Source organism: Girardinichthys multiradiatus, chromosome 7 (assembly GCF_021462225.1).
Source record: "Girardinichthys multiradiatus isolate DD_20200921_A chromosome 7, DD_fGirMul_XY1, whole genome shotgun sequence".
Taxonomy (NCBI): Eukaryota; Metazoa; Chordata; class Actinopteri; order Cyprinodontiformes; family Goodeidae; genus Girardinichthys; species Girardinichthys multiradiatus.
In genome coordinates this window covers 14,853,449-14,880,382 of record NC_061800.1, presented here as the reverse complement: position 1 = coordinate 14,880,382, position 26,934 = coordinate 14,853,449, and the positions used below count along the sequence as shown (strand labels likewise).

The 26,934-nt window shown below is 40.2% G+C and overlaps 2 protein-coding genes across 2 annotated transcripts in view; both read left to right on the top strand.

The window, feature by feature from the left end:
* Window positions 1–3,684: 3,684 nt before the first annotated feature.
* eaf2 (ELL associated factor 2) lies at window positions 3,685–8,235 on the top strand. The gene is made up of 6 exons (XM_047369895.1): window positions 3,685–3,863; window positions 4,284–4,378; window positions 4,667–4,803; window positions 5,026–5,195; window positions 5,340–5,579; window positions 7,108–8,235. The coding sequence occupies exons 1-6, from the start codon at window positions 3,761–3,763 to the stop codon at window positions 7,149–7,151; spliced, it is 789 nt and encodes a 262-aa protein (XP_047225851.1). The 5' UTR covers window positions 3,685–3,760; the 3' UTR covers window positions 7,152–8,235.
* A 4,871-nt stretch (window positions 8,236–13,106) lies between these two features.
* si:dkey-91i10.3 (cytochrome P450) overlaps window positions 13,107–26,934 on the top strand; it is a 28,116-nt gene continuing 14,288 nt past the window's right edge. Inside the window, exons 1-6 of the mRNA XM_047370118.1 lie at window positions 13,107–13,501; window positions 15,090–15,280; window positions 20,698–20,897; window positions 24,395–24,592; window positions 25,560–25,723; window positions 25,992–26,158. Coding sequence (XP_047226074.1) covers window positions 13,250–13,501; window positions 15,090–15,280; window positions 20,698–20,897; window positions 24,395–24,592; window positions 25,560–25,723; window positions 25,992–26,158 — 1,172 coding nt within the window. The 5' untranslated portion in view covers window positions 13,107–13,249. The remainder of the gene's footprint in view (window positions 13,502–15,089; window positions 15,281–20,697; window positions 20,898–24,394; window positions 24,593–25,559; window positions 25,724–25,991; window positions 26,159–26,934) is intronic.

Here is a 26,934-nt window from a genome sequence, read left to right as displayed (position 1 = left end):
CAGTGTTGCTTCCTAAGTGGACAGTTTGATTTCACAGAAGTTTGATTTACTTGGAGTTATATTGTGTTGTTTAAGTGTTCCCTTTATTTTTTTGAGCAGTGTATATATATATATATATATATATATATATATATATATAGAGAGAGAGAGAGAGAGAGAGAGAGAGAGAGAGAGAGAGAGAGAGAGAAAATATGTCAAGCAATGGAAAAAAATTAAAAACATATTCAACTAAGAGGAACATTACATAACATTCATCATGTAATGCATTATTTATTGTGGTTCTCTCAATCTAGCCTCATTAGAGAGAAAGAACTCTTGAACTCATTTTGTAGACTTCAAAAATAACTTGTCCAGGTCTCTTAGGTATTAACTAAAGGTTTTTGATCTATCAAATCTTGGCTGTCTGTTGCTTTGTGTTTTATCTCAATATGATACGCAGGACTCTAGGGAGACCGCTTTATGGCTGATTCTAGTTTATTAAGTACTTTAAACCTCTTACAGATTTTTTCTGTTCTAAATTGTTTTGGTCACACTTACAGTCATCAAACAATGTTTAATATCAGAGCTAGATAACATGAGTAAATACAACAGCTGCTTTGTTAAATGACAATTTCTGAACCAACCTGCATTATCTGAAAAAGTAATTGCCCCCTAACCCTGATAGCTGGTTCTGTTTGTGCCATCCTTGGCTGCAGACGACCCCTTTAAGCATTTGTAGTAAGACCATGAAATCTTTCATTGCTGAGGTGTTAAAAAAATCAGATACAGTAAAACGTTTTCAAGCATTAGCAGCCCATTAATAACATAATCTTTGACTAGGCCACTCTAAAAATTTCATTTTTTTTCCTATTTTTAGCCATTCAGAGGTGGACTTGCTGGTGTGCTTCAGATCATCATCTTGTTGTATAATTCAAGTGTGTTTGAGCTTAAGGTCACAAACTGATGGTTCTAGTTCAGGATTTCTGCAAGATAGGTGTCAATAACTTTGTTTCTCATATGATCTTGGATTTTTCTTAATCGAGGAATATGCTTTACTTTTTAGGACCTATTGGCCTACTTTATGTCATCAGACAAGTCATATTTAAAGGATTTTTCTGACAATCATCAGACCTATATGTGCCCAGGCAAACTGAACCAAATATATGGTTAACTACAACTTATTCATGATTTAACAAGGGGGGCAATTCTACTTTTATACAGGGCTCAGTTGATTTGGATAACTTTTTGCCTTGTTAAAATAATTCATCATTTGAAAACTGTATTTTGTATGTACTCAATTTATTTTTGTCCACTATTAAATTTTGTCTGATGCAAAAATTTAAACATGTCAAAAAAGGATAAATCTAATAAATTTGTAAGCAAGCAAAAACACTGCTCAAAAAAATAAAGGGAACACTCAAATAACACATCCTAGATCTGAATGAATGAAATATTCTCATTGAATACTTTGTTCTGTACAAAGTTGAAAATGCTGACAACAAAATCCCACAAAAATCATCAATGGAAATCAAATGTATTAACCAATGGAGGCCTGGATTTGGAGTCACACAAAATGAAAGTGGAAAAACACACTACAGGCTGATCCAACTTTGATGTTATGTCCTTAAAACAAGTCAAAATGAGGTTCAGTATTGTGTGTGGCCTCCACGTGTCTGTATGACCTCGCTACAACGCCTGGGCATGCTCCTGATGAGACGGTGGATGGTCTCCTGAGGGATCTCCTCCCAGACCTGGACTAAAGCATCCATCAACTCCTGGACAGTCTGTGGTGCAACGTGACGTTGGTGGATGGAGCGAGACATGATGTTCCAGATGTGCTCTGTTGGATTCAGGTCTGGGGAACAGGCGGGCCAGTCCATAGCTTCAATGTCTTCATCTTGCAGGAACTGCTGACACACTCCAGCCACATGAGGTCTAGCATTGTCCTGCATTAGGAGGAACACAGGGCCAACCGCACCAGCATATGGTCTCACAAGGGGTCTGAGGATCTCATCTCGGTACCTAATGGCAGTCAGGCTACCTCTGGCGAGCACATGGAGGGCCAGGCAGCCCTCCAAAGAAATGCCACCCCACACCATTACTGACCCACTGCCAAACCGGTCATTCTGAAGGATGTTGCAGGCAGCAGATCGCTCTCCACGGTGTCTCCAGACTCTGTCACATCTGTCACATGTTCTCAGTGTGAACCTGCTTTCATCTGTGAAGAGCACAAGGCGCCAGTGGTGAATTTGTCAATCCTGGTGTTCTCTGGCAAATACCAAGCGTCCTGCACGGTGTTGGGCTGTGAGCACAAACCCCATTTGTCGACGTCGGGCCCTCATACCATCCTCATGGAGTCGGTTTCTAACCGTTTGTGCAGACCCATGAACATTTGTTGCCTGCTGGAGTTCATTTTGCAGGGCTCTGGCAGTGCTCCTCCTGTTCCTCCTTGTACAAAGGTAGCGGTCTTGCTGCTGGGTTGTTGCCCTCCTACGGCCTCCTCCACGTCTCCTGGTGTACTGGCCTGTCTCCTGGTAGCGCCTCCAGGCTCTGGACACTACGCTGACAGACACAGCAAACCTTCTTGCCACAGCTGGCATTGATGTGCCATCCTGGATGAGCTTCACTACCTGAGCCACTTGTGTGGGTTGTAGAGTCCGTCTCATGATACCACCAGAGTGTGAAAGCACCACCAACATTCAAAAGTGACCAAAACATCAGCCAGAAAGCATCGGTACTGAGAAGTGGTCTGTGGTCCCCACCTACAGAACCACTACGTTATTGAGTGTGTCTTGCTAATCACCAAAGATTTCCCCCTGTTGTCTATTCCATTTGCACAACAACATGTGAAATTGATTATCAATCAGTGTTGCTTCCTAAGTGGACAGTTTGATTTCACAGAAGTTTGATTTACTTGGAGTTATATTGTGTTGTTTAAGTGTTCCCTTTATTTTTTTGAGCAGTGTATATATATATATATATATATATATATATATATATATATATATATATATATATATATATAGAAGGTCTTGGGTTCAATTCCCAGCCAGGGGTCTTTCTGCATGGAGTTTGCATGTTCTCCCCGTGCATTCCGGCTTCCTCCCATAGTCCTAAGACATGCCTGTTGGGTTAATTGGTCTCTCTAAATTGCCCTTAGGTGTATGAATGAGTGTGTGTGTGGTTGTTTGTGTGCTGCCCTGCGATGGACTGGCAAGGCTATATATATATATATATATATATATATATATATATATATCAAATTGTATTTCTTTTTTATGAACAGCATACACTAATCATTGTAACATACACTAATCGTCTTTAAAGAAAACCATGTCAACAATTGTTAACATTTACACACACTGACAGGTGAAAAATGATGTGAGGTCACATGTTCAGTAATCATGAACAATAGACGTATAAATATGTTTGGTTTTTTTTTGGCAATAACTGAAACTCAAAATTTCTCAGCAAAGCAAACTTCCATACATCAGGGTACACTTTGCTTAAAATTTAGATGACTCTAAAGAACTTTAGAAATGTTGGTATATTGGTCTTTATTGTAATATTGTGCACTGAAGTGTGAAATTTCCTAAATGAAACGTCACATTTTAGATGACAGGTGTCAAACCAATGACAAAAACGAAAAAATCCCTCTAACCAATCAGAATGAAGTACATTTCATAGAAGGCGGGACTTAACAGTGCCTCTTGCCGTACCTGGTTTTTGCATAACAAAATCCCAGAGGAAATTAACGTCTGCTGCCAATGAAACTCACAGAATGAATGGGAGCGCTTACTCCAGCTTTGACAACCAGGAACATGTTCTGAAACTAGGAGAGACGTTTGAGAAACACCCTAAAAGTGCCTACCATACTGTCCGATGTAAGTGGCGTTTTCAATCGGTAGGTGACGTCTGCCGTCTACTTTGGCTAACAGGTAGCGTGCTAGTTAGCCTGTAAGCTAAACATCCGGAGTTTGTGCTTCGCCTGTACGGTTGGTATAACAGCCGCATTGATCATTTATTTCTGTGAGACTGTTTTTTCCATTTTCTTGAGAAGTAACAACCTGTTTATGCTTACGTGTCAACTTCATTTATACTACTAAAAACTACTGCTGCTTCTAGATGGCCAAATGGAAGCTACTATTAGCACTACGTTAGGCTGCACCCTACCACCACCTTGTGGTAGAGGTTTTCAACTGCACCGTTTAGACTCGTGGTCGTTTTCAGTTAAAACACATTTAACGCTAATGTCGTATTGTTACATCGAAAAGTGTAAACTAAATCTCTCATTTCCCCCACAGATGACTTCAAACCAGCATCCATTGACACAGCATGCGAAGGGGAGCTTGAAGTTGGCAAAGGAGAGCAAGTCACTATAACTTTACCCAATTTAGAGGTTAGAGTTTGACTTTGTCAAGCTTCAGTTTAAAAATGAAAAAAAGATAACTTGAATTATAGAGTTATCTTTACCTTAAAAACACATATAGTGTTTAACTTGAACTGTTTTCATCAGATTTTAGATTTCATGTTTGTATTATATCTACTGTATAATTTAAAGTAACCTTTTTTCCGATTGTATGCCAAAATATGTTATTTTTTGGGGTCATAACTCTATTTAACAAATTGTAACCACTACATTTTCTTTCTGTTCATTATTTTTTAATTTTTTCTCTTGACCTGTAAGGGTTCAAATGCTCCAGTTACGGTGTTCAAGGGGTCCAAGAGGCCTTACATGAAGGAGTGCATCCTTATCGTGAACCATGACACAGGAGAGTACAGGCTGGAGAAACTCAACAGCAATATAGCTGTCAAGAAAACAAGGTGAGCGGAAATATTTATAGGAATTTTTTACAGATTCTTCCTGCTGGTCTGACTTTTTCTGATGTACGTATACAAAAGTTTTTTCCAGAGCTGGAAAAATATAAGCAAAACAATATGGAAAAATTGTTTGAATTTTTAGACCAGCCGTCATGCATCCATCCATCTTTCTCTGTCATGGGTAAAATGGAAACAATTTTGATCTGTCTTCAAATGGATTTCCAGGGCTGAAGGCAGCAGTAAAATTCACTCTCGCCTGGAACAACAAACAAGTCGCCTGAGCCAGCCGATTAAAGGAAACGGCAGCAGCACTAATAAGACCTCAGCCAGCTCCAAGAGCTCTCCTCCAAAGCTAAAGACTTCTCCCGCATCTCCAATGGATGACATTGAAAGAGGTGACATGGTGTTGTGCACAAAGTCTTTAACAAACCTCTTCAGTAAAGCCTGCAGGGAGATGAGAATGTTATACACCCTTGCTCCATGGATGCTGCAGAATCTTCCACATTTTCATCCCTTCAACTTTTATAATCTCTCTACAGAACTGATGGCGGAGGCACGAGTCATGGACCAGCTGAGCAGCAGTGACAGCTCTTCAAACTCGAACAGCTCGTCTTCTTCGAGCAGCGACGATAGTTCCAGTAGCAGCGATTCAGAAGATGAACATAATGCTGGCCCGCCTCCTGGCCCTACCAACCAGAGCATGCCTTTGATAAACACCAGCAGCACTGTAACAAGTCTCCACCAAGAGAGTGGAGGAGGCCTCATTATGAACACGCTCAGTAAGTTGCACAGACTTTGTGTTAAACATCTTCAGATTGAAATGCTCTTATTTATTAGCAATTCAGTTCAAAGTTGTAAGAGTTTCAACAAAGAATTGCAACAAGCTCAAACAAATTTCTTCCACATTGTCATAATGGGCTATAGTGTGTAGCAGTTTAAGGAAAGAGATCCATTTGATATTATTTAGAATAAGGTTGTAACCAAAAACTGAATAAGAAAAAGTGCAGCGCTGTGATTGATGAACAACTTCAGTTGCTCAACAGTCCAGGGTCTATGTTGTCTTATTTCCTTTCCATAATGCACCACACATTTTCAACGGGAGACAGGTCTGGACTGCTGGTAGGCCAGTCTAGTACCTCTTTTACTACGAAGCCACGCTGTTGTAACACGTGCAGAATGTGGCATGTCATCGTCTTGCTGAAATAAGCAGGACGTCCCTGAAACAGACGTTGCCTTGGATTGCAGCCATAAGTTGCTCCAAGATCTGTATGTACCCATGCCATGGGCACTTACACCCCCCCATACCGTCACAGATGCCGGCTTTTGAACTTTACACTGATGACAACCCGGATAGTCCTCCTCTTTGGCCCGGAGGACACGACGTGCAAGATTTCCAAGCACAATTTAAAATGTGGACTCGTCAGACCACAGCACACTTTTCCACTTTCCATCAGTCCATCTCAGATGAGCTCGGGGCCCAAAAAAGCCGGCTGCGTTTTTAGGTGTTGTTGATATGCGGCCCCATCCATGCTGGTGAACAACTGAGCCTTTCAGGGATGCTTCTTTTTATACCCAATCATGACACTCGCCAGTTAACCTGCTCACCTGTGAAATGTTTCAGGCAGGTGTTTTTTGAGCATTCGTCAACTTTCCCAGTCCTTCGTTGCCCCTGTCCCAGCTTTTTTGGAAAGTTTGTAAGCATCAAATTCAAAATGAGTAAATATTTGCAATAAAAACTGTAAAGTTCATCAGTTTGACCATTAAATATCTTGGGGGTATTGTTTGGTAACCTTCTCCTCAGCTTCATCCCTGACCTGTCTGTGTTTATTGATCTTCATGATGCTGTTCACTAATGTTCTCTAACAAACCTCTGGGGCCTTCACAGCACTGATTTATTAAGATTAAATTCCACACAGATGGTCTCTGATTACTAATCTACTAATTGGGTTGTTTCTGAAGGTAATTATTACCACTGGATTGTGTTTAGGATTATCAGAGAGAAAGGGAATGCATATAAATGCACGCTACGCTCTCAAAGTCATCTACTAAAAAAGAAAGGCATTGTTTTCCTACAACTTCACCATAATGCATTAGTACTGTCTGCTGGTCTATTGCATAAAATCCCAATAAATAGACTGAAGTTTGTGTTTGTAAAGTGAAAAGGTTAAAGGGCTCTGAATGTTCTTGCAAGGTGCTGCTAGACTACTACGCGTTACTCATCTGATTATCTGTTTATTTTAGTTTTTGTGAAGATCTACCAGTGAAGATAAACTTAACCTGTGTGTTTAAACTTGTCTCCCTCTCCAGAGAATGACCTCCAGCTGAGTGAATCAGACAGTGAAAGTGACTGAAGAAAATAAAGGCCTCTGAGCGAACCATCAAGGAGCCAAAGACCTATCTGTTTTCTGCCGCTTATGAAGTGTGATTGTGTTTACATATTCACAGATCTGTTAAACCTGATGCCTCGCTGCCAACACGCATAATATTTCATCTTACGTTGCTCATGTGAAAGCCCTACATTTGTGATGCCTTAGTTCTACTAATTTGGTGCTTTAATAGAAGCTGTGAATTTGTTTTATTGTTGTAGTTCATTTAAAGCCTATAATGGGGTTAAACTGATCAATGAAATGGAAGAGACCTAATGTGAAAAGCCATTGTGAAATGGAGATAGGTGGTCATCTTAGACCACCTTCTTTACTTTTGCATTTTAGCCTAACATTAGTTACCACTGATGCGACTTATGTTAGACATCATCTATTCATTTCATATTATGCTGCATGACTATTTCTGAATTTTGTTGCAGAGAACATGTTCATGTTATAATCAGAAGCAGGATTAACAAGGATGCATCATTAATGGGAAAACTACAGAAACAAGCTAAAAATGGTCAAACTGTCATTGGAGAGGTTGAAAAGAATGAAATGATTATCTTCAGGCTTCATACTCTGCTCCTTCAGCTAAGAGTGTTTAAATTCAGTTAATTATTACTGCACCATCACTGTGGATTTAAGTAGGGCCATGCTTTGTAGCTTTAAACCTGCGATACTTGAATTGAATTATTTGTCTTTCTTAATACTCTTGACCAGAAATGAGTTGATTTTATGTTTGGTTTATTACCAGCGCAACTGGAAGAGGAAGTTACAAGTTGTACTGCAGAGCCAGATAGATGTGTTGATACTGAACTTGAGTGAGTCTTAAAGAGCTTAATGTGCAGCTTTAGTTCCTCAGGGCTTCCTGTCTTTATTCCCAAAAATCCTTAATCCCAGCTGAGTTGTCTCAACAAACAGGAAGCTGATGTTTATGTCCCAGACACTTTTTTGGTATCCAAACCATCTCAATACAATGAGAGGCTGAAGCAGGTGTCTTTTGAAATGAAAAGTCAAATGTAAATGTAGCAAACAGATCTTTATCAATTATTAAAAGAGTTTAATTATTTCTCAGGTTCATTATTTTCTATTTGTGCTAGCAATATCATTCAACACATCACATGAATAGAAAAGGTTTCTGTTATGAGAATATGAAGTAGCCCATAATATCAGCTCCTGTAGTCAACACATGGTGACATTAACACTTATGTAAGGAACAGGAATCTGAGGAAGTTTTAGAAGCCATAGTCTCTTCTTAAAAATTTACCCTTAATTCCTATAAAAGGCAGCACATAGTAAAGCTGTGAACAGATACTAGTTTTCACATATCTGGAATAACTGCTATGACAGGATGGTAACTGCTTGCTGTGTAGAACATACAGGTCCTTCTCAAAATATTAGCATATTGTGATAAAGTTCATTATTTTCCATAATGTCATGATGAAAATTTAACATTCATATATTTTAGATTCATTGCACACTAACTGAAATATTTCAGGTCTTTTATTGTCTTAATACGGATGATTTTGGCATACAGCTCATGAAAACCCAAAATTCCTATCTCACAAAATTAGCATATCATTAAAAGGGTCTCTAAACGAGCTATGAACCTAATCATCTGAATCAACGAGTTAACTCTAAACACCTGCAAAAGATTCCTGAGGCCTTTAAAACTCCCAGCCTGGTTCATCACTCAAAACCCCAATCATGGGTAAGACTGCCGACCTGACTGCTGTCCAGAAGGCCACTATTGACACCCTCAACCAAGAGGGTAAGACACAGAAAGAAATTTCTGAACGAATAGGCTGTTCCCAGAGTGCTGTATCAAGGCACCTCAGTGGGAAGTCTGTGGGAAGGAAAAAGTGTGGCAGAAAATGCTGCACAACGAGAAGAGGTGACCGGACCCTGAGGAAGATTGTGGAGAAGGACCGATTCCAGACCTTGGGGGACCTGCGGAAGCAGTGGACTGAGTCTGGAGTAGAAACATTCAGACCCACCGTGCACAGGCGTGTGCAGGAAATGGGCTACAGGTGCTGCATTCCCCAGGTCAAGCCACTTTTGAACCAGAAACAGCAGCAGAAGCGCCTGACCTGGGCTACAGAGAAGCAGCACTGGACTGTTGCTCAGTGGTCCAAAGTACTTTTTTCGGATGAAAGCAAATTCTGCATGTCATTCAGAAATCAAGGTGCCAGAGTCTGGAGGAAGACTGGGGAGAAGGAAATGCCAAAATGCCAGAAGTCCAGTGTCAAGTACCCACAGTCAGTGATGGTCTGGGGTGCCGTGTCAGCTGATGGTTTTGGTCCACTGTGTTTTATCAAGGGCAGGGTCAATGCAGCTAACTATCAGGAGATTTTGGAGCACTTCATGCTTCCATCTGCTGAAAAGCTTTATGGAGATGAAGATTTCATTTTTCAGCACGACCTGGCACCTGCTCACAGTGCCAAAACCACTGGTAAATGGTTTACTGACCATGGTATCACTGTGCTCAATTGGCCTGCCAACTCTCCTGACCTGAACCCCATAGAGAATCTGTGGGATATTGTGAAGAGAACGTTGAGAGACTCAAGACCCAACACTCTGGATGAGCTAAAGGCCGCTATCGAAGCATCCTGGGCCTCCATAAGACCTCAGCAGTGCCACAGGCTGATTGCCTCCATGCCACGCCGCATTGAAGCAGTCATTTCTGCAAAAGGATTCCCGACCAAGTATTGAGTGCATAACTGTACATGATTATTTGAAGGTTGACGTTTTTTGTATTAAAAACACTTTTCTTTTTTTGGTCGGATGAAATATGCTAATTTTGTGAGATAGGAATTTTGGGTTTTCATGAGCTGTATGCCAAAACCATCCGTATTAAGACAATAAAAGACCTGAAATATTTCAGTTAGTGTGCAATGAATCTAAAATATATGAATGTTAAATTTTCATCATGACATTATGGAAAATAATGAACTTTATCACAATATGCTAATATTTTGAGAAGGACCTGTACTCTGTTATGTGGCAAAAAGTTGAAGAATTTATACGACTCAAAAGTTGGGTGAAATTTCATGAGTTTAAAATACTCTCTATCCTTACAAGGTCAACTTGATATGACCTCTAAACCTTTGAATGCACATGTCCAACCGTTCAATGTTTCAGTACTTTTTGTACAACTTGCTTTTCTAACAAGGCGCTTAACGGGAAAATTCACAACAGGCGTTTGATCTATGAATCGACCAATACATTTCTTTCACTCAGAACTGGTATTTAAACAGCCCTCATGTTCACATTTTGACATCATGAGACCAAGACGACATCTAACAACTGATCAACACTAACTCAAAGTGAATCTTCAAGCAGGATGTTCTCAGATAAAAGAGGCCACTGAGCTTAGTGTCACAGAGTGTCATCCGCAGGTTGTAACAATGACACTGGAAGAGTCAGAGAAAGGCATAGAAATGAACGTCCTTTAGCCACATCCCACACTGATGACTGCTTCATTGTGAGGAGAGACCTGCAGAACCAAAAGGAGGTGAGAAGTGTTACATCACTTCATTTGAAACCGTTTACATCAGCGTGGTCTGCATTCTAGGCGACCTGCAAGGGTACCTGACCACACCTGCAGGCACAGGCATCATCATCCATGGGCCAGGGAGAATTTAAACTGGACGAGGGACTTGTAGGCCTCAGCGCTGTTCTCTGATGAAATTGATTCATGTTGAGCAGAAATGATGACTGCCAACAATGTTGGAGACATCAAGGAGAGCGCCATGCATCAGCCAATGTTGATACCAGACGAGCCTTTGTTGGTGGTGGTGTTACAGTGTGGGCAGGTGTGTCTAGTCAATATAGAACAGCCCTACACTTTGTGAATGGTACAGTGACAAGACATATTACCTGAATAACATCAGTAATCCAGTCATTGTGCCCCTGATAAACAACATAGGCCTGATTTCATCTTCATGGATGATAATGCTCCATCTCATCAAGGTCTCATCATTAGGGAACGGCTGCTGGAGACCGGGGTACCTCGAATGGAGGGACCTGCACATTCTCCAGACCTGAGTCCTATAGAACACCTATAGGATCAGCTGAGTCGCCCTCTAGAGGCTCATACCTCAGAACCTCAATGACCCGAGTGCTGCCGTTTACGAAGAGTGGGACGCCATGCATCAACAGACAATAAGTCGACTTGTAAACAGCATGAGACGTTTTTGTCAAGCTGGAATTGATGCTCAAGGACACATGGCGCGTTATTGAGACATTGTTGTGGCAAACCCACCAGAGTTGTTGGCTTTTGTTTCAATAAATTTGTTCAATAATTGTATAAGTTGTCAAAGTTCAAGTTTCTCAGCCATGCACATTGGTATTATATTGTAATAAAGTGTTATAGCACACCTTGTGCTCCTCCACCCTCGGTTTGAGGATGCCCCACAGATGCTCAATAGGGTTAAGGTGTGGAAACATCCTTGGCCAGTCCAGCACCTTTACCCTCAGTTTCTTTTGCAAGGCAGTAGTCGCCTTGGAGGTCAGTTTGGGGTCTTTATCATGTTGGAATATTGCCCTTCAGCCCAGTTTCCAAAAGGAGAGAATCATTCTCTGCTTCAGTAGGTTATAGTACATGATGACATTTATGGTTCCCTCAATGAACTGTAGCGCCCCATAGCGGCACTACATGCCCCAAATCATGACACTTTCACCACCATGCTTGACCATAGGCAAGACACACTTGTCTGTACCACCTGTTACCGCTTGACACACTTCACACCATATGAACTAAATAGCTTTATCTTGGTCTCATCAGACCACATAACATGGCTCCACTAATCCATGTCCTTAGTCTGCTTGTCTTCAGCAAACCTTTTGCAGGGTTTCTTGTGCATCATCTTTAGAAGACGCTTCATTCATGCAGACCAGTTTGATTCAGTGTGCGGCGTACCGTCTGAGTACTATACCTCCATCCTTTCAACCTGTGCAGCAATGTTGGCAGAAAAATACCTGTGGATGTGACGCTGAACACGCGCGTTCAACCTGTTTGGCCAAATATGGCGAGGCCTGTTCTAAGTGGAACCTGTCCTGTGAAACTACTGTATGGTATTGACCACCATGCTGCAGCTCATTTTCAGGATGTTGACAATCTTCAACAAGCCTAGGTTATCATTATATAGCGCAACATTCATTTTTTTAGATCCTCAGAGATTTCTTTGCCATGAGGTGCTATGTTGAACTTCCAGTGACCAGTATGAGAGGGTGTGAGATACGATGACACCAAATTTAACACACCTTCTCCCCCAATCACACCTGAGAAGTAGTAACACTAATGAGTCACATGACACTGGGGAGGGAAAATGGCTAATTAGGCACAATTTGGAAATTTTCACTTCAGGGTGTACTTACTTTTGTTGCTAGCAGTTTAGACATTGTGTGTTATACAAGCTGTACACCAATTACTACATTGTATCAAGGTGCCAAGTCTTCAGTGTTCTCCCATGAAAAGATATAATAAAATATTGTACAAAAATGTAAGAGAGGTGTACTGTGAGATCATGTTTCAAATGATACTGAGATCATGGCTCTAGGTCAAATGTGAAGATAGTTCCAGCATGGCTAAACTACGGCTTATAAGTTATTTGCTCCAGTAAGTTTTCAGTTGATTTTTGTTATGTAGATACTTGAAATCAAGCAATTTCTTGTGGACCTAGATCCAACGCCCAGAACCCAGGGCGACATAGGCTACTGTTTTTACTTTTCATAAGTACTCATTTAAACCCTAATTTAGCACCACAAAATTACAGGACTCAACAGCAGGAAGGGAATAAATCCATATTTTTGTGAACCTGTTGCATCTCAATGCTGTATTTAGCCTGACGTAATTTTCTCTATCTAGTGCATGTATCTGTGTTTGCGGCTACTGCACGACATCTGTGGGCTCTGCAGGAAATAAGTAGCAAAGACAATATCAAAGTTCACAGTGTTGGCTCGGGGGTGCACTGCAAACAAGAGGCCATTATTTACAGCTTCCTCTCCACACACAGACAGGCGGACCGAAACACGGGGAGTGGAGGCTTGCTTCTTGTTACAGCAGATAACCGGACGCTAAAATGTTGAGGAAACCTCCGGTAAGCATATGTCTGAAGCTGAGCCGCCACCGACATGAGGGGATCCTGAGAGCGGCAGCGGGGCTGAGTCCGGCGCTGCACGCAGACGTCCACCGCCGACAAGCATCCAGCGGCGGCACCGTCATGGGCGTCAGCAAGCTGAAAACCATGGATGACTTGGGCGGACCGAGCTTCGCTACTACATTATACTGGCTCTTTATAAAGGGATATTTTCAGACAACGCAGCAAATGCAGGTTAGTTGGAAAGGCGACGCTGAAGTTGGCCTCCAATTCGACTCTTGAATAAAGTGCACTAAGTAGCCTAGGTTCGGACTAGTTTTGACTAGGACTAGTCTGAAATCTAAAATATCCAGAATAGTGAAACCTAAACTGAAGCGTTTTTATACTCTTCACAGATTCTGGGAAGAATAAATTGCGGTTTCTTAAACCTTTATCTGCAAAAATTCAAAACAGACCCTTTAGTTCGTTACATAGGAGGTTTGACAGGTCAAACCTAAACCGACTTATTCTACACTATTGACAAATTACAAAAAAAGTTTGTGATTTGTGAAACCTTTACAATAAATCTGAAAACCCAGATGCACAGATCAGGCTTTTTCTGACCAATGCCGATTCTGAATATTATCCCCACATGACCTTTACACATTACAGAGAAAAATATGTGTTCAGGGGTCTTAAGTCGTTTTGATTCTAACAGAAAATGTTAGAATCCCCATCTATGCATCAAAGCATATATCTTATTTCTTTTAAAGTGAATCAAATTATATACTGTTTTTTGATGCGTTTAAGAACCTAGAATAGTGGGAGTTCTTAGTTCTGATTCATTTTTATGAAAAAAGGTAGTATAGACCAGTATATGACCAGCTGATCACTGATCAGATCGGATCAGAGGAAAACTGGCTGATTGATTAGTGCATCCATAATGTAAAGGCTTCTTTTGGCTTCTTGATCACCATAGAGGAGGTCCAGCTTAAAATACAATACCTAGACAGGTCAAACTTGAACCGAATTCTCTACACTAATACTAAAGATTTTTACGTATGAAGCCTTTATTCTTTTCATGAAAGCTTAAAAATGTAGTCCAGCATTAAAACTAGAAGGTGACGACACTCAAAAAAGCCTTGAAATCCACTTTTTTTACTTCCAAGTTTGACCAGATTCTTTGCTGTCGATTGACCCCTTAGCTAAATGTTGAGTCAAACAATAACTTCAGTGTTCCCCCGAAGGAACTCTCTGTTCCTGATGAACCGAACGGTCCTTTGTGTTTCATTTGAACTGTACTGCTCCCTCTGCAGAGCTCTACATCCAGCCTCAACCATGGACTCTGACTGACCTTGTTAAATTAACTCAGATTACATCCAGCCTGTGAGTCCAGGTTAATACAGATTAGACTGAAATAGGTTTTAATTATTCAAAAACACCATCAGTTGATGCTGATGTCAACTCTGCTTACTTTTCATGTATTCATATGGGTAACATATAAAGACACGTTTCTTCCTTGTAACATATTACCTAAGAGACACAGACAGTCAGATCTAGAAACACAGTACATTGAACATTTCCTGAAGAAAAATATTAATATTAATAAACTGACCCGCTCAGCTAAGCTAATTCAGGGGCCCTGCCAATGTCTACAGCTATTTTCCTACTAATACTAATTGTAGAAATGAGGTGGGCCTTGACATGAGCAATACATTTTTTCCAAGTTTGTTTGACTTGTGGAATATGTTTCAACAGTATTGCCTAATGCCAGATCCCTGTCCTTTTGAACTTCTGTTCCACATTTATAACCTAATGAATAACTCCTTTTATTTTCTCCTAGATCGAACACAAGAAGATTTATGGAAAAATCTGGAAGTCTAAATATGGCCCCCTGATTGTGGTGAACGTGGCCAGTGCTGAGCTCATAGAGCAGGTTCTGAGGCAGGAGGGCAGACACCCCATCCGGACTGACATGCAGCACTGGAGGGCCTACAGAGAGCTCAAGAACAAGGCCCATGGCCCCCTAACAGAGTGAGTCAAAACAACTCCCAATATAATATTCAGCTTTGTATAGCAAGCTTGTCTACCTCCCCATTAAGAAATGCAAACAATCTGATTTTAGCAGCAGGTGTTTAAAGTTTGTGTAATATCACCTTATATGTGAAACGAAGAAAAATACAATATACTATATAACACTATATTAATCAGACTGCAGTGTAAACAACTTATAAGAGCTATTAAACCATTGCAAAGCTGATGAAGGAGAAGTATTCCAAATTTTCCAGTTCTGCCCTCAAACAGAATTCAACGTAACAGTTTCTTTTTTATGTGCATCATGTGAACATATTTTTTTCTTCTAACACAGCAAAGTCATAAGTAACTATACATAGCTAAACCATTAATACAAAGCTTTACTCTTCAGGGGTCAGAAACAGACAAGTTAAGGGAATATACTGGGCCCTTTACATTTACTGCCACCACTGGTAAAGATGTTTAAAAAGCCTTCAAATTTGTTTTTTATTCTAGAAGCATATTTCTTACTGAATATTGATACTATCAAAATTAGAAAAAAACAAGAGAACATGCCATTCAAATCACCAATTGTCCATCTATTAATTTCATCTACTCTACATGCCAAGTGGCTGTTTTAAAGGCATTCCACAAAAAAACAAAAAACATTTTCTATGCTGCCATCATAAACATAAACATGTGGACTTCGCAGAAAAAGTCTGGAAAATAAACGGAGATGAAACCAAAATCAAGCTTTTCAATAACAAACACTTGAGAGGGGATTGGCATGAAACAAAAGAAAAATTTTTATAGTACATGGCATCATGAACTCTTGGATATAGCAGGAGCTTTTACATAAAACAAATCTGGTGGTGGCTGCTAGAAAACAAAAAAATGTCCATCACTGGCAAAATGGTTCATCAGGCACAAAATCAACCTTCTTCCATTGCATGTCAGTATCCAGACCTAAATCCTCCAGACACCTGTTGGGTTAGCTTAAAAGGGGGGAGCTTAACAGAGGAAACTTTAGTGTTTCCCAACTCTGATTCTTGATGCAACCTGCCCTGCATGTTTCAGATGTTTCACAGCTTCAACATGTTTGATTTGGTTTGACGATGTTGGTGTCTAACAGACTCCTGCAAAACGGGACGACAAACTATTCAGCATTCCTACGCAGTCTGAGAAAGTATGGGAAAGTATGTAATTTCCCTGTTTTCCATGTCTGGAAAAGCATAGAAAAGCAAATAAGAAGATGGAAAAATATTTGTATTGCAGACTTTATTCTTTCTCCCATTGTCAAAACGGTGCGTCCTTCCTTCTCTGTGTCCATGCCTTCCTTCCTTCTCTCCCTTCTTGTGTCCTGGCTTCCTGTATTCGGTCCATCTTTCCTTACCAGAGTCTTTCTTTCTTTCTTTCTTGCATCCAACTAGCCCTCTGTCCTTGTTTCCTGCCTTCCTTCCCTCCTTGTGTCCTCTCTTTCTTTAGCTCTTTCCAGTATCTTACTTTTGCAGATTACATTTTGTCACCATCCTAAAATAATGGCCTAAGTCATTTTTTCAAGCTTTTCAGGAAACACAAAAAAACTTCACAAATTATATATAATATTTATTAACAATTTCAGCCGAAAAGGTAATAACCACAGATGAGTGTTGACATAGCCATTTCTTTTGGTCCTTTTTATTAAGCTACATATCTTTCTCAGTTAGATCATATAAAGTGGGAAATTAAAAGAAAAACAGTTGATGAAGTAATCTTTAAAAAGAAAGAAAAGAGTTGACAAAAAAACAATGACATGTTACAGCCACAGATTGTGGAGCTCTTCCACTCTATGCTAAATGCTAGCTTCATGAATGTAGCTACTTGGTGGACAAAATGCTGACTGAAGGATAGAATTAAAATACTATCTATGCAATATTTAATGCCTAGCCAATATTGTGGTAATTCTTAGCCATGAATTATAGAAATAACTTCATTTTTGGTTTTAGATTTTGGTTTTTCCTGAAGCGGTCGCCATTTTGAAAAACTGTAAAACTGTCTAAGTCACACTCTTGACATTATACAACAGGCATGGAATTACAAGAGGTGGCTAGCATCATGATGATTTAGGCAAAAAAATAATTGACTATAAACTAGAAAAGTTTGGAAGAAATTTAGACGGGGCCTGCCTCTTGGTGCGTGCTTCTGGGACCGGAGCTTGCTATTTTTTTATTGTCTATGCTATTATCAGCTTAAAATATTACTAGTAACTCTGGAAGACTGAGGCTTTTATTTTGAAATTTTCAGTAAGCCTTATTTTAAATGGGCAACACTGGGTGAGCTCCAACATTAATGTGAAGCCCAGTCCTGAAATGATCTATTGTTTAAAATGCAAGGGCTTTTATTTTGTAGAGCATGTTTTGTCTTATTTTGAAAGTCCAGCATGGTTGTCCCTTCATGTCTGGGTTAGTTCCATTAGTTAAATAGAACCCGCTTGCTATTTAAAAATCATTTTCTGTGCTCTTGTCAGCTCACAACATCCATAGTAACTATAGAAGGTGTGGGCTTTTATTTTGGAAGTTTCAGTAAGCCTGTTTCAAAGGACCAGCATAGTCCCATTCCCATCACTGGGGGAGCTCCAACAGTAGTGTGAAGCCCACTCCTACAATCATCTATTGTTTAAAGGCTTTTATTTTGTAGAGCATGTTTTGTCTTATTTTGAAAATCAAGCATGGTTGTCCTTTCAGGTCTGGGTTATTTCTATTAGTTATATAGAACATGCTTGCTATTCTAAAACCATTGTGTGTGTTATTATAAGCTTTAAATAATCATTATTAACCATGGAAGGTTGATGAAAGAAATTGACCTTTAGGGTCAATCACTGTTGTGTGGATGTTGGAACAGCAGAACATGCTGTTTAAGTTCCCCACACAACATGGCCGCCATGTAGTTGCCTCCTATGAAGATGGTCAAAGGGTTAGGGGTCGGGTCAGGTTTAAGCCATAGAAATGGAGGAAAATCAATGAAAGTCAATGCAAAGTCCTCAGAAAGATAGTAATCCATGCATGTGTGTGTGGGAGTGTGTCTGTGTCTGTGTGTGTGTGTGTGGGTGTGTGTCCCAGTGTGAGACACAGAGAGGCAGAAAGAAAGACAGAATCACATCCAGACATATACAGTAGGAGATACACAGAGCTATAAATAGAACAGTGAGGAATGAATCAGCCAATCAGCAAAGAGCGTCAGTGTAACTTGACACCTGCTGTTTCTCACTCACGCAGCACCTCTCTCTCTGTCTCCCCTGGTCTAGGCTTTATAACATGGAGGCGCATGCTCCCGAACGACTGGCCATAACTCTGAAACCGTAGGGGCGATCGATGTCATTCTTGGACCGTTTTTATCAGAACGGACAGGGGAACATTAATATTCATCCTTTATTTTTGAAAATATAATAATAAAGACACAACAGAAGGTGAAAAGAGTAGGAAAATGGAGAAAAAGACAAAAATGCCTGAACATGCTCCCAAACAAAGTCTAATATCTGGGAATCCGTACATGGTATTTGAAATTTTTTTAAACTGTGGGCGACAGCTATCCCTCGTCCCCAATCATGGAGATTTTCATAGCTCTATGTCATTCACAGTATAAAATAGGATTATGGAAATAAATGGTGTCACTCATGGATTACAGGTCAAGCTCTCATTGAAAATACATGGGAGAAGGCCTACAGAAATCTACTGACTCTTGGCGATCGAGGGTGTTTTGACAGAAAACTATGAGACTTTGAACAATTTTGAAGTTATTGTGTGAAAGCAGAGGCCCGGCCCTACAAACTGACGGAAAATTGTGACTGTAGAGCGAAATCTGTGGCCGTGAGTGCCAGTTAAAAATAATTTTTTCCTTAAGAAATCCCCTCTTTCTACGCTGTAGTAACTGCCATCTCCACTGAGAGTGATTTTCTCGCAAACTTTGTGTCACTTGGAGTCTAATTTTAGAGAAACCTTAGGAGTTATCAACAAACCGTTTTCACTTCTGAAGAGCCGGCGGATTTTTCTACAAACTGAAAGTCAAACTGTGTTTCTAGGTGAAAGTATGGCGATACAGCAGAGCCTCAAAAACAGTGAATGTTGAGGATTCCTCCGCCCCTGACTCCATTCATTCCTATGGGGGATTTTTTTTGGGGGGGGGAGGGGGGGGGGGGGGGGGGGGGGGGGGTTCGTAAATTACGTCGCCATGGTAAGTCCGAAACGCCAATAAAAGTAATAGCACACCTCCCGGGACCGAGCCGGACGTTTTGATGTATATATTGTGGGGGTGCACGCTGCGGTTCAGGCCGCATTAAAGTGGATAGGTTTTGACCAGGTGAATAATAATGCATAGGAGAGCAGTGCATTCAATGCAATGCACTGCTCTCCTATGCATTACTATGGCAGGCCCCAATAAATGACTAAGGCCATTATCTTAAGAAGAGGATGATATCTAAAGCCCGCCAACTGTTGAAATACTGTATTTGCCATAAATTTATGGTGAGCAAAAATGAAAAAGTTAAGTCTGGAAAAGTATGAAATATATACACGAAATGTGTAGGAAATCTTGCTATTGGAGTAATGCATTCCTTTGAACCAGCTGTGTTGGAGCTGGGTAACATCTAAAACACATGGTGCCTGAAGGAGTTGAGGTGAGATACAATGTCTTATTCATCTGCTTTAGAATGCAGTAGCCTTGAAAAACAGAGCTTGTGGGAAATATCCAGCAGCCTTTATACTGGCTACCAGCATACTGTACAATCTCACAAAAATATGTACGTTTTTGCTCTAGAAGTGAACTGTTCTCATAGTTGATGTGCATGCTTATTGAGGACAAGAATCAGTCTGGGCATGCAGCTCATTCTTATCCCGGAGTCTTTTATAAGCAGCTTCCTTTTTTTATTTGCCATTTTCTGTCTGATTTTTCTGTTAAACTTGTCGTGACAGCACTGCCGAATCTTGTATCCTTCAGGCAACATATTTAATAGAGTGAGATAAGCCAGCTCTCCATCTCAGAATACAATTAAGAAATCAGATGCCCAAGAGGCTTTGCTGACATACTTTTTGTGCTGTACTTGTTCTGTGACTGCTGCACTTATGTTTCCCAGTAAGGACACCCTAAGTAAGCTCATAATTACATATTATACTGTCAGAAATACTTATTATTGTGAGGAACATTCAAACTGTCCACATCTTCCTTGAAGATATTGTATTACAGACTAGTATAGGGAATGTGACACACTAGGCAGAAAGAACATAGATGTTTTTTTTTAGTTTACTCTATTATGTGTTCTTTTATCTGGCATAAACTTTCCAGAGTAAATTACAAACCTAGAACTTTGAAACACCAGCATGTAGTCATAAGTCCTCTTCCAGTGTTTTAGGATTTTGTAACTTTCTGTGTGGAAGGTTGTTTGAGGTCTTAATCCCTCTTTGCAGGATGGGAGCCAATTGGCTGCGAATCCGCACCATCCTGAACCCCCGGATGCTGAAGCCCAAGCACGTCTCATCGTACTCTAACACCATCAATGAAGTGGTGACAGACTTCATCCGCCGTGTTGCCTGGCTGAGGGAAACCAACGGACAGGGAGTCATGGTTAATGACCTGACTGAAGAACTGTACAAATTTGCATTTGAAGGTGAGCTAATAGTATATAAATTGGTTTCATTTAATGCTGGAAACATCTCTTTAAATGATATTATGATGGTTTGGGAAGCATATCAACAGTAAAGGGTAGTTAAGATTTTAGCTGCCCTTTTCCTAACCCTAAACCTGTATAAGTCCTATCTCCAGTGGTCATTGGGCAAGAAGAGGGGTACACCTCTTCTTGCAACACAGAGACACACAGGACATACACACATGCATCCACACACGTTTACCCAAGGGCAATGGAAAGAGACCAATTAACCTGACATACATAGTTTTAGACCGTGGAAAGAAGCCAGAGTACCTGGTGATTCATGCATGCATAGAGAAAACATGAGAAAAAACCCTAGGCTGGTATTCCAACCCAGGACCCCCATGCTGCAAGCAAGGCAACAGTGCTAACAACTGTGGGGCCCTAGGTTTTCAACATGTTTTACAAATAAGAATCTTAAAACGGGACTCCCCTCAACCCCACTCCATGTCAACACTTCATAAAACCACCTTTTGCCCCGATAACAGCTGCAAGTCTTTTGAGGTAAGTCTTTACCTGCTTTATGCATCTCAGGACTCACATCTTTGCATATTCTTCTTTGCAAAATACACCAAAATATAATGCACTACTGTGATCATCTCTCTTGCCACAGATTCTCAACTTGATTTAGGTCTGGACTTTGACTGGACCATTCTAACACATGAATATGCTTTGATCTAAACCATTCCATTGCAGCACTCCCTGTAAGTTCTAAGTTGTTGTCATGCACAAAGCTGAACCTTTGTACTGGTTGCAAGCCTTTTGCAGCCTCTAATAGATTTACTTACAGGTTCTCTCTATAATCAGGTCTACCCTCCTATGAGCTCTGATCAGCGTTTCTGTTTCTGTAGAAGAAAACCAGGCCCACCATTTTTCACTGTAGAGAATGTGTGTTCAGGGATGTATTAGGTTTCCTACACATACCATATTGCATGTAGCCTAAAAACCTGAATTTTAGTGTCCTCCAAGCAGAGCACCTTCTTACAGGTGTACTGTGTCGCTTACATTGTTTGTAGTCATCTATAAATTTTTGATGGCTTATTTTGAAACATGGCTTTCATCTTGCCCATCTTCCATGAAGAGAATGAACAGTTGTCAACAAATTCTCCCTCCTGAGCTGTGGATTTATGCAGCTCCTTCAGAATTACTAAGGTATCCTCTTTAATTAATGCTCCCCTTGCCCATCTGGTCAGCATTGGTGGACGGCCATGTCTTGGTAGGTTTGCAGCTGTGCCATATTCTTTCTACCCTTGGATGATGTCTTGGACAGTAATACAAGCAATATATCAATCAGGATACTATTTTATAACCTAACCTTGCTTTAAAATTCTCCACAGCTTTCTCCTTGACCTATCTGCTGTGTTCCCTGGTCTCCATGATGCTGTTTGTTCTCTAATATCTCTAACAAACCTCTGAGGTCTTCACAGAACAGCTGAATTTACATTGAGATTAAATTACACTCAGGTGGGCCTTATCTACAAATTTGGTTACTTCTGCAAGTGACTAGTTGCTCTGGATTTGATTTAGGGATATTAGAGTAAAGGGCAAAGCATGCAAATGCATGTCACACGTCATTTTCTTTGGTAATAAAAAAATAAAAAGTAAAAGTATAATTTACTTACACGTCACACTTTTTACAAATAATATAAATAAATTACTTATTATTTCTCCCCATGAGTGAACATCCATATTCTCACATTACAGAATGTAGAAAATAACAAAACATACTATTACCGTACTCAGCTATTTATCATATTATATGTAAAGTACCAAAAGAGTAGGAGATCCTGTCAGACTGGCTTTACTTGTCTCTTTTACTGCACAGCCCTCTTCAGGTGTGAAACAGACAACCCCCTGTGTAGCAACAGTTTGTTGGTGTGTGAGTATCTGTCATTCAGGGTGTTATCTTTGACCCAGTTGCTGAGTCTTTGGCCTTCAGAAGTGATTAGATACTGAGAATAACCTTGTGCTTTGGATTATTGTAGTGCATTAGGTCACAAAGGTGGACATCTCTGACTAATATTTCAGAATGGTTTAGGTTGAGATTTACAAAACATTTTAACGTAATCGCCCTTTTTATGCAATTGTCAAAAACATTTGAAAACTGGCACATTTGTTTTGTTTTTTCCAATATTTACATCAGCATATGCATTTTTATGTTACAGACTGTTTGTCTTAAGTTTCATTCAGATTGGTGGAAAAATTCTAACATTATACTCTTTTAGTGCCATTGCACAACCATGTTTGGATGAGAAATAGCACCGTAGTTAAGTTTGGAGTTGAGATCATTATGGTATGGGACTGTTTTTTCAGCAGATGACACTGGCAGACTCAGTATAACTGAAGGAATGATTCTTGATCAAGATTTAGCATTTTTGATAAGGATCTGAAGATGAAATAAGAATGAATTTTTAGCACAACAGTGACCCCAAAAACTCAGCCATGAAAAGTCTCAACTGGTTTCAGACAATGAAAATAAAGCTACTACGATGACCAATTCAATCATCTCACTTGACTTCAACTCAAAATCCATGCAAACAAACTTAAGACTGAAGAGCGGAGGTCAAGGAAGAGACCTCCAGAACCTTCAAGATTTGAAGACCATTTGTGTGGAAGAGTGGGCCAAAACAACAGCTATGCGGTGCATGTGACTAGTTTCCCACCTTAACGTTTTCATAACCAACAAAGGTTTTTTCAATACTTATTCTGTGTGACTTTCACTCTATCACACGTAATCTAATGGACTTATTGGATCCCTTGGTATGTGTGGAAAACTTGGGTAAATAAAGACATCAGGTGTGAATTTTATGTCAACCTTTCTATCAGAAATATATTTACTTAGAAAAATGTTGATGTGTTCAGTACTATTTTCCACGCTGTTAGCCTAAATTTCTGTATTCTATAGACATTTCTGTACAAAGTCACCAAAACTAGAACGTATTTAAGCAAAGAGAAAAAAAAAGCACTATCATCCACATATTGCTTCAAACTAGTTAAGTTTTGATTAAGGCACTCTTCTACTGTTGTTTTTCTGGCTTATATAAAGCTATAATGACATGTTCATACTGCAGCATAACAAAACATACTAACCAACTTTGTCCATAGAAAACAAAGCCTCCTGCCAGAACGTTTTAGATCCAGCTCCTGCAGTTGTGTTATCTTGTTTGCCTAATCAGTGTCCCAACTGAGTGTGAAACCAACTGTTTTCTGTTTTAAAGGGGTTTGGGTGCCAAATAGACAGAGATTAGCTTGCTGCTCATGTTATGAGTATTTAAGCGAGATTTTAAACTACTGCAGGCTGTCGACTTGACGGATCCACCCACCACACTTTAGCAATTGTAAAGCTAATCCTTTCAACTCTATGTTGTTTAATGTATATTGTTTAAAAGGCTTCATTAACGGCTGTTTTCTGTTTTCCCTTTGTTGCTTAAAATTAATTGTCTTACTTTCATCCACAGGTATCTGCTCAGTTTTGTTTGAGACTCGCCTGGGCTGCATGAACGATGTTGTACCCGAGGAAACTCAAAAGTTCATCTTCTCAGTCGGGGAGATGTTCCGGCTCTCCCCCATCATCGCCCTCTTCCCCAGGTCCTTCTGGCCCTACTTGCCTTTTTGGAAACAGTTCGTTGCAACTTGGGATCATCTTTTCAAAGTTGGTGAGCAACATGCATTTCAGCCAATAACCAACAAGGAGATTTGAATAACTTTTTCTAAAAACAGGTTTTGTAATTAATATGTCTACTGCTCCACAGTAATATAGATGCCGAAACCTTTCAAAGAGAATGACTTGTAATTAATTTTACACTTTGTTTTGGACCGAGGTTTCAAGCATGGTTATTTAGGTTAAATTTGGACAGAAATAAAAAGGTACAAATAAACTAATTTAAAGGCTCAAAACACAAATGTAAACTTCAGCAGCATGCCTCTGAAACATGGAAGCTATACAGGTGTAAAATAACTCAAGGCTGTTATATTTTCATGTTCCATTTCCTATCCCATTATCTGAAAGTTGTATCCTTTCCCTCTTCCGTTCCTGTATCAATCCTTCCTCAATTTGTTCTTTGTATCTTTTTTGCTTTAATTTCTTTTTGTGTTCTTTTGTACTTTTGTCCTTTCTTTCTTTCTTTCTTTCTTTCTTTCTTTCTTTCTTTCTTTCTTTCTTTCTTTCTATAGTATTTAAATTTAAAATCAGCATAAAGCACTCAGAAAAGGTCTGGGAATTTTACAAAAACAATGTTTAGGAACCTATGTGGTAAATGAAAAAATAAATTAAGGTCTAATTACTGTATTTAATTCCTAAAGTTCATGAAACAAAAAACTATGTAAGTAAAATGCAGTTAAAAAGCAAAAGGCACACACACCTAATTACATATTTACACTCCAGCTAGCGTACTGGAGTTCAGACTCCATGGACGTTTTCCAGGCTTCATTATCAGTCTATTTCAAGGTTAACACACTATTACGACTCTATCAAAAAGGCAAAGTCCAACATCTGGGTTGATCTGATCTTAACCTAAATCAGTGAATGAGCATGATTCCTCACAGTGTCTCTTGGTAGCCATCTAGTGGGCAAAATGTCATTTATGTCTCCTGAGAATTGAATGACATGATTTACTGTCTTAGCCGAGAAGTTGGTAAATAACAAAATAGAAGAGATCCAGCGGGACGTGGACCTGGACAAGAACGTGGAGGGAGCGTACCTGACGCAACTGGTGCTCAGTGAACAGATGACGATCACGGAGATCCTGGGGAGCATCACTGAGCTCCTTCTGGCAGGAGTAGACACGGTGAGCATTTACAGCAGTCAGCCGAGTCAACACAACATAATGCTGATGATTCTTAGTCTTTCAGATAATAAGATTTTAAACCTAATTAGCTCACTGGTGAAATCTTGTTGACTGTTTTTACCAAAACACTGATAGAGAATACAACACAGCCAATGTTACCTATGTTCATTTTCTGTTTCAACACAGACTTTTGACATATTAAGATGCATCTGATATTTACCAAACATATGACAACTTTTCTTTGCACTTGGCCTTTTTTTTCTTACAGACTTCCAACACCATCTCTTGGTCACTATACCACTTGGCAAAGGAGCCACAGATCCAGGAACAGTTATACCAGGAGGTGATCAGAGCTTGCCCTGGAGACAAGGTGCCAACCGGCGATGATATCACTAAGATGCCATTACTGAAGGCCATCATCAGAGAAACACTCCGGTTAGAGAGATTTGTTTTAACAGGTATGAGTGTGTGTGTGTGTGTGTGTGTGTGTATGGTTGTTTGCATCTGTGTTGCCTGGTGATGGACTGGTGTCCTGTCCCTGAACCTTGCCTATTGAGGTAAGAACCAGCTACCCTCCTAAAATTAAGTGGGTTCACAAGAAATGGATGGATGGATGGATGGATGGATGGATGGATGGATGGTTGGATGGATGGATGGATGGATGGATGGATGGTTGGATGGATGGATGGTTGGATGGTTGGATGGATGGATGGATGGATGGATGGATGGATGGTTGGATGGATGGATGGATGGATGCATGGATGGATGGTTGGATGGATGGATGGATGGATGGTTGGATGGTTGGATGGATGGATGGATGGATGGATGGTTGGATGGATGGATGGATGGATGGATGGATGGATGGTTGGATGGATGGATGGATGGATGCATGGATGGATGGTTGGATGGATGGATGGATGGATGGTTGGATGGATGCATGGATGGTTGGATGGATGGATGGATGGATGGATGCATGGATGGATGGATGGATGGTTGGATGGATGGATGGATGGATGGATGCATGGATGGATGGTTGGATGGATGGATGGATGGATGGATGGTTGGATGGATGGATGGATGGATGCATGGATGGATGGTTGGATGGATGGATGGATGGATGGATGGATGCATGGATGGATGGTTGGATGTGTTGGACCACTTGTTTGCTGAGTATTGGATTATCTGCCCGTTGTTGGACGTCACTGTGCCCC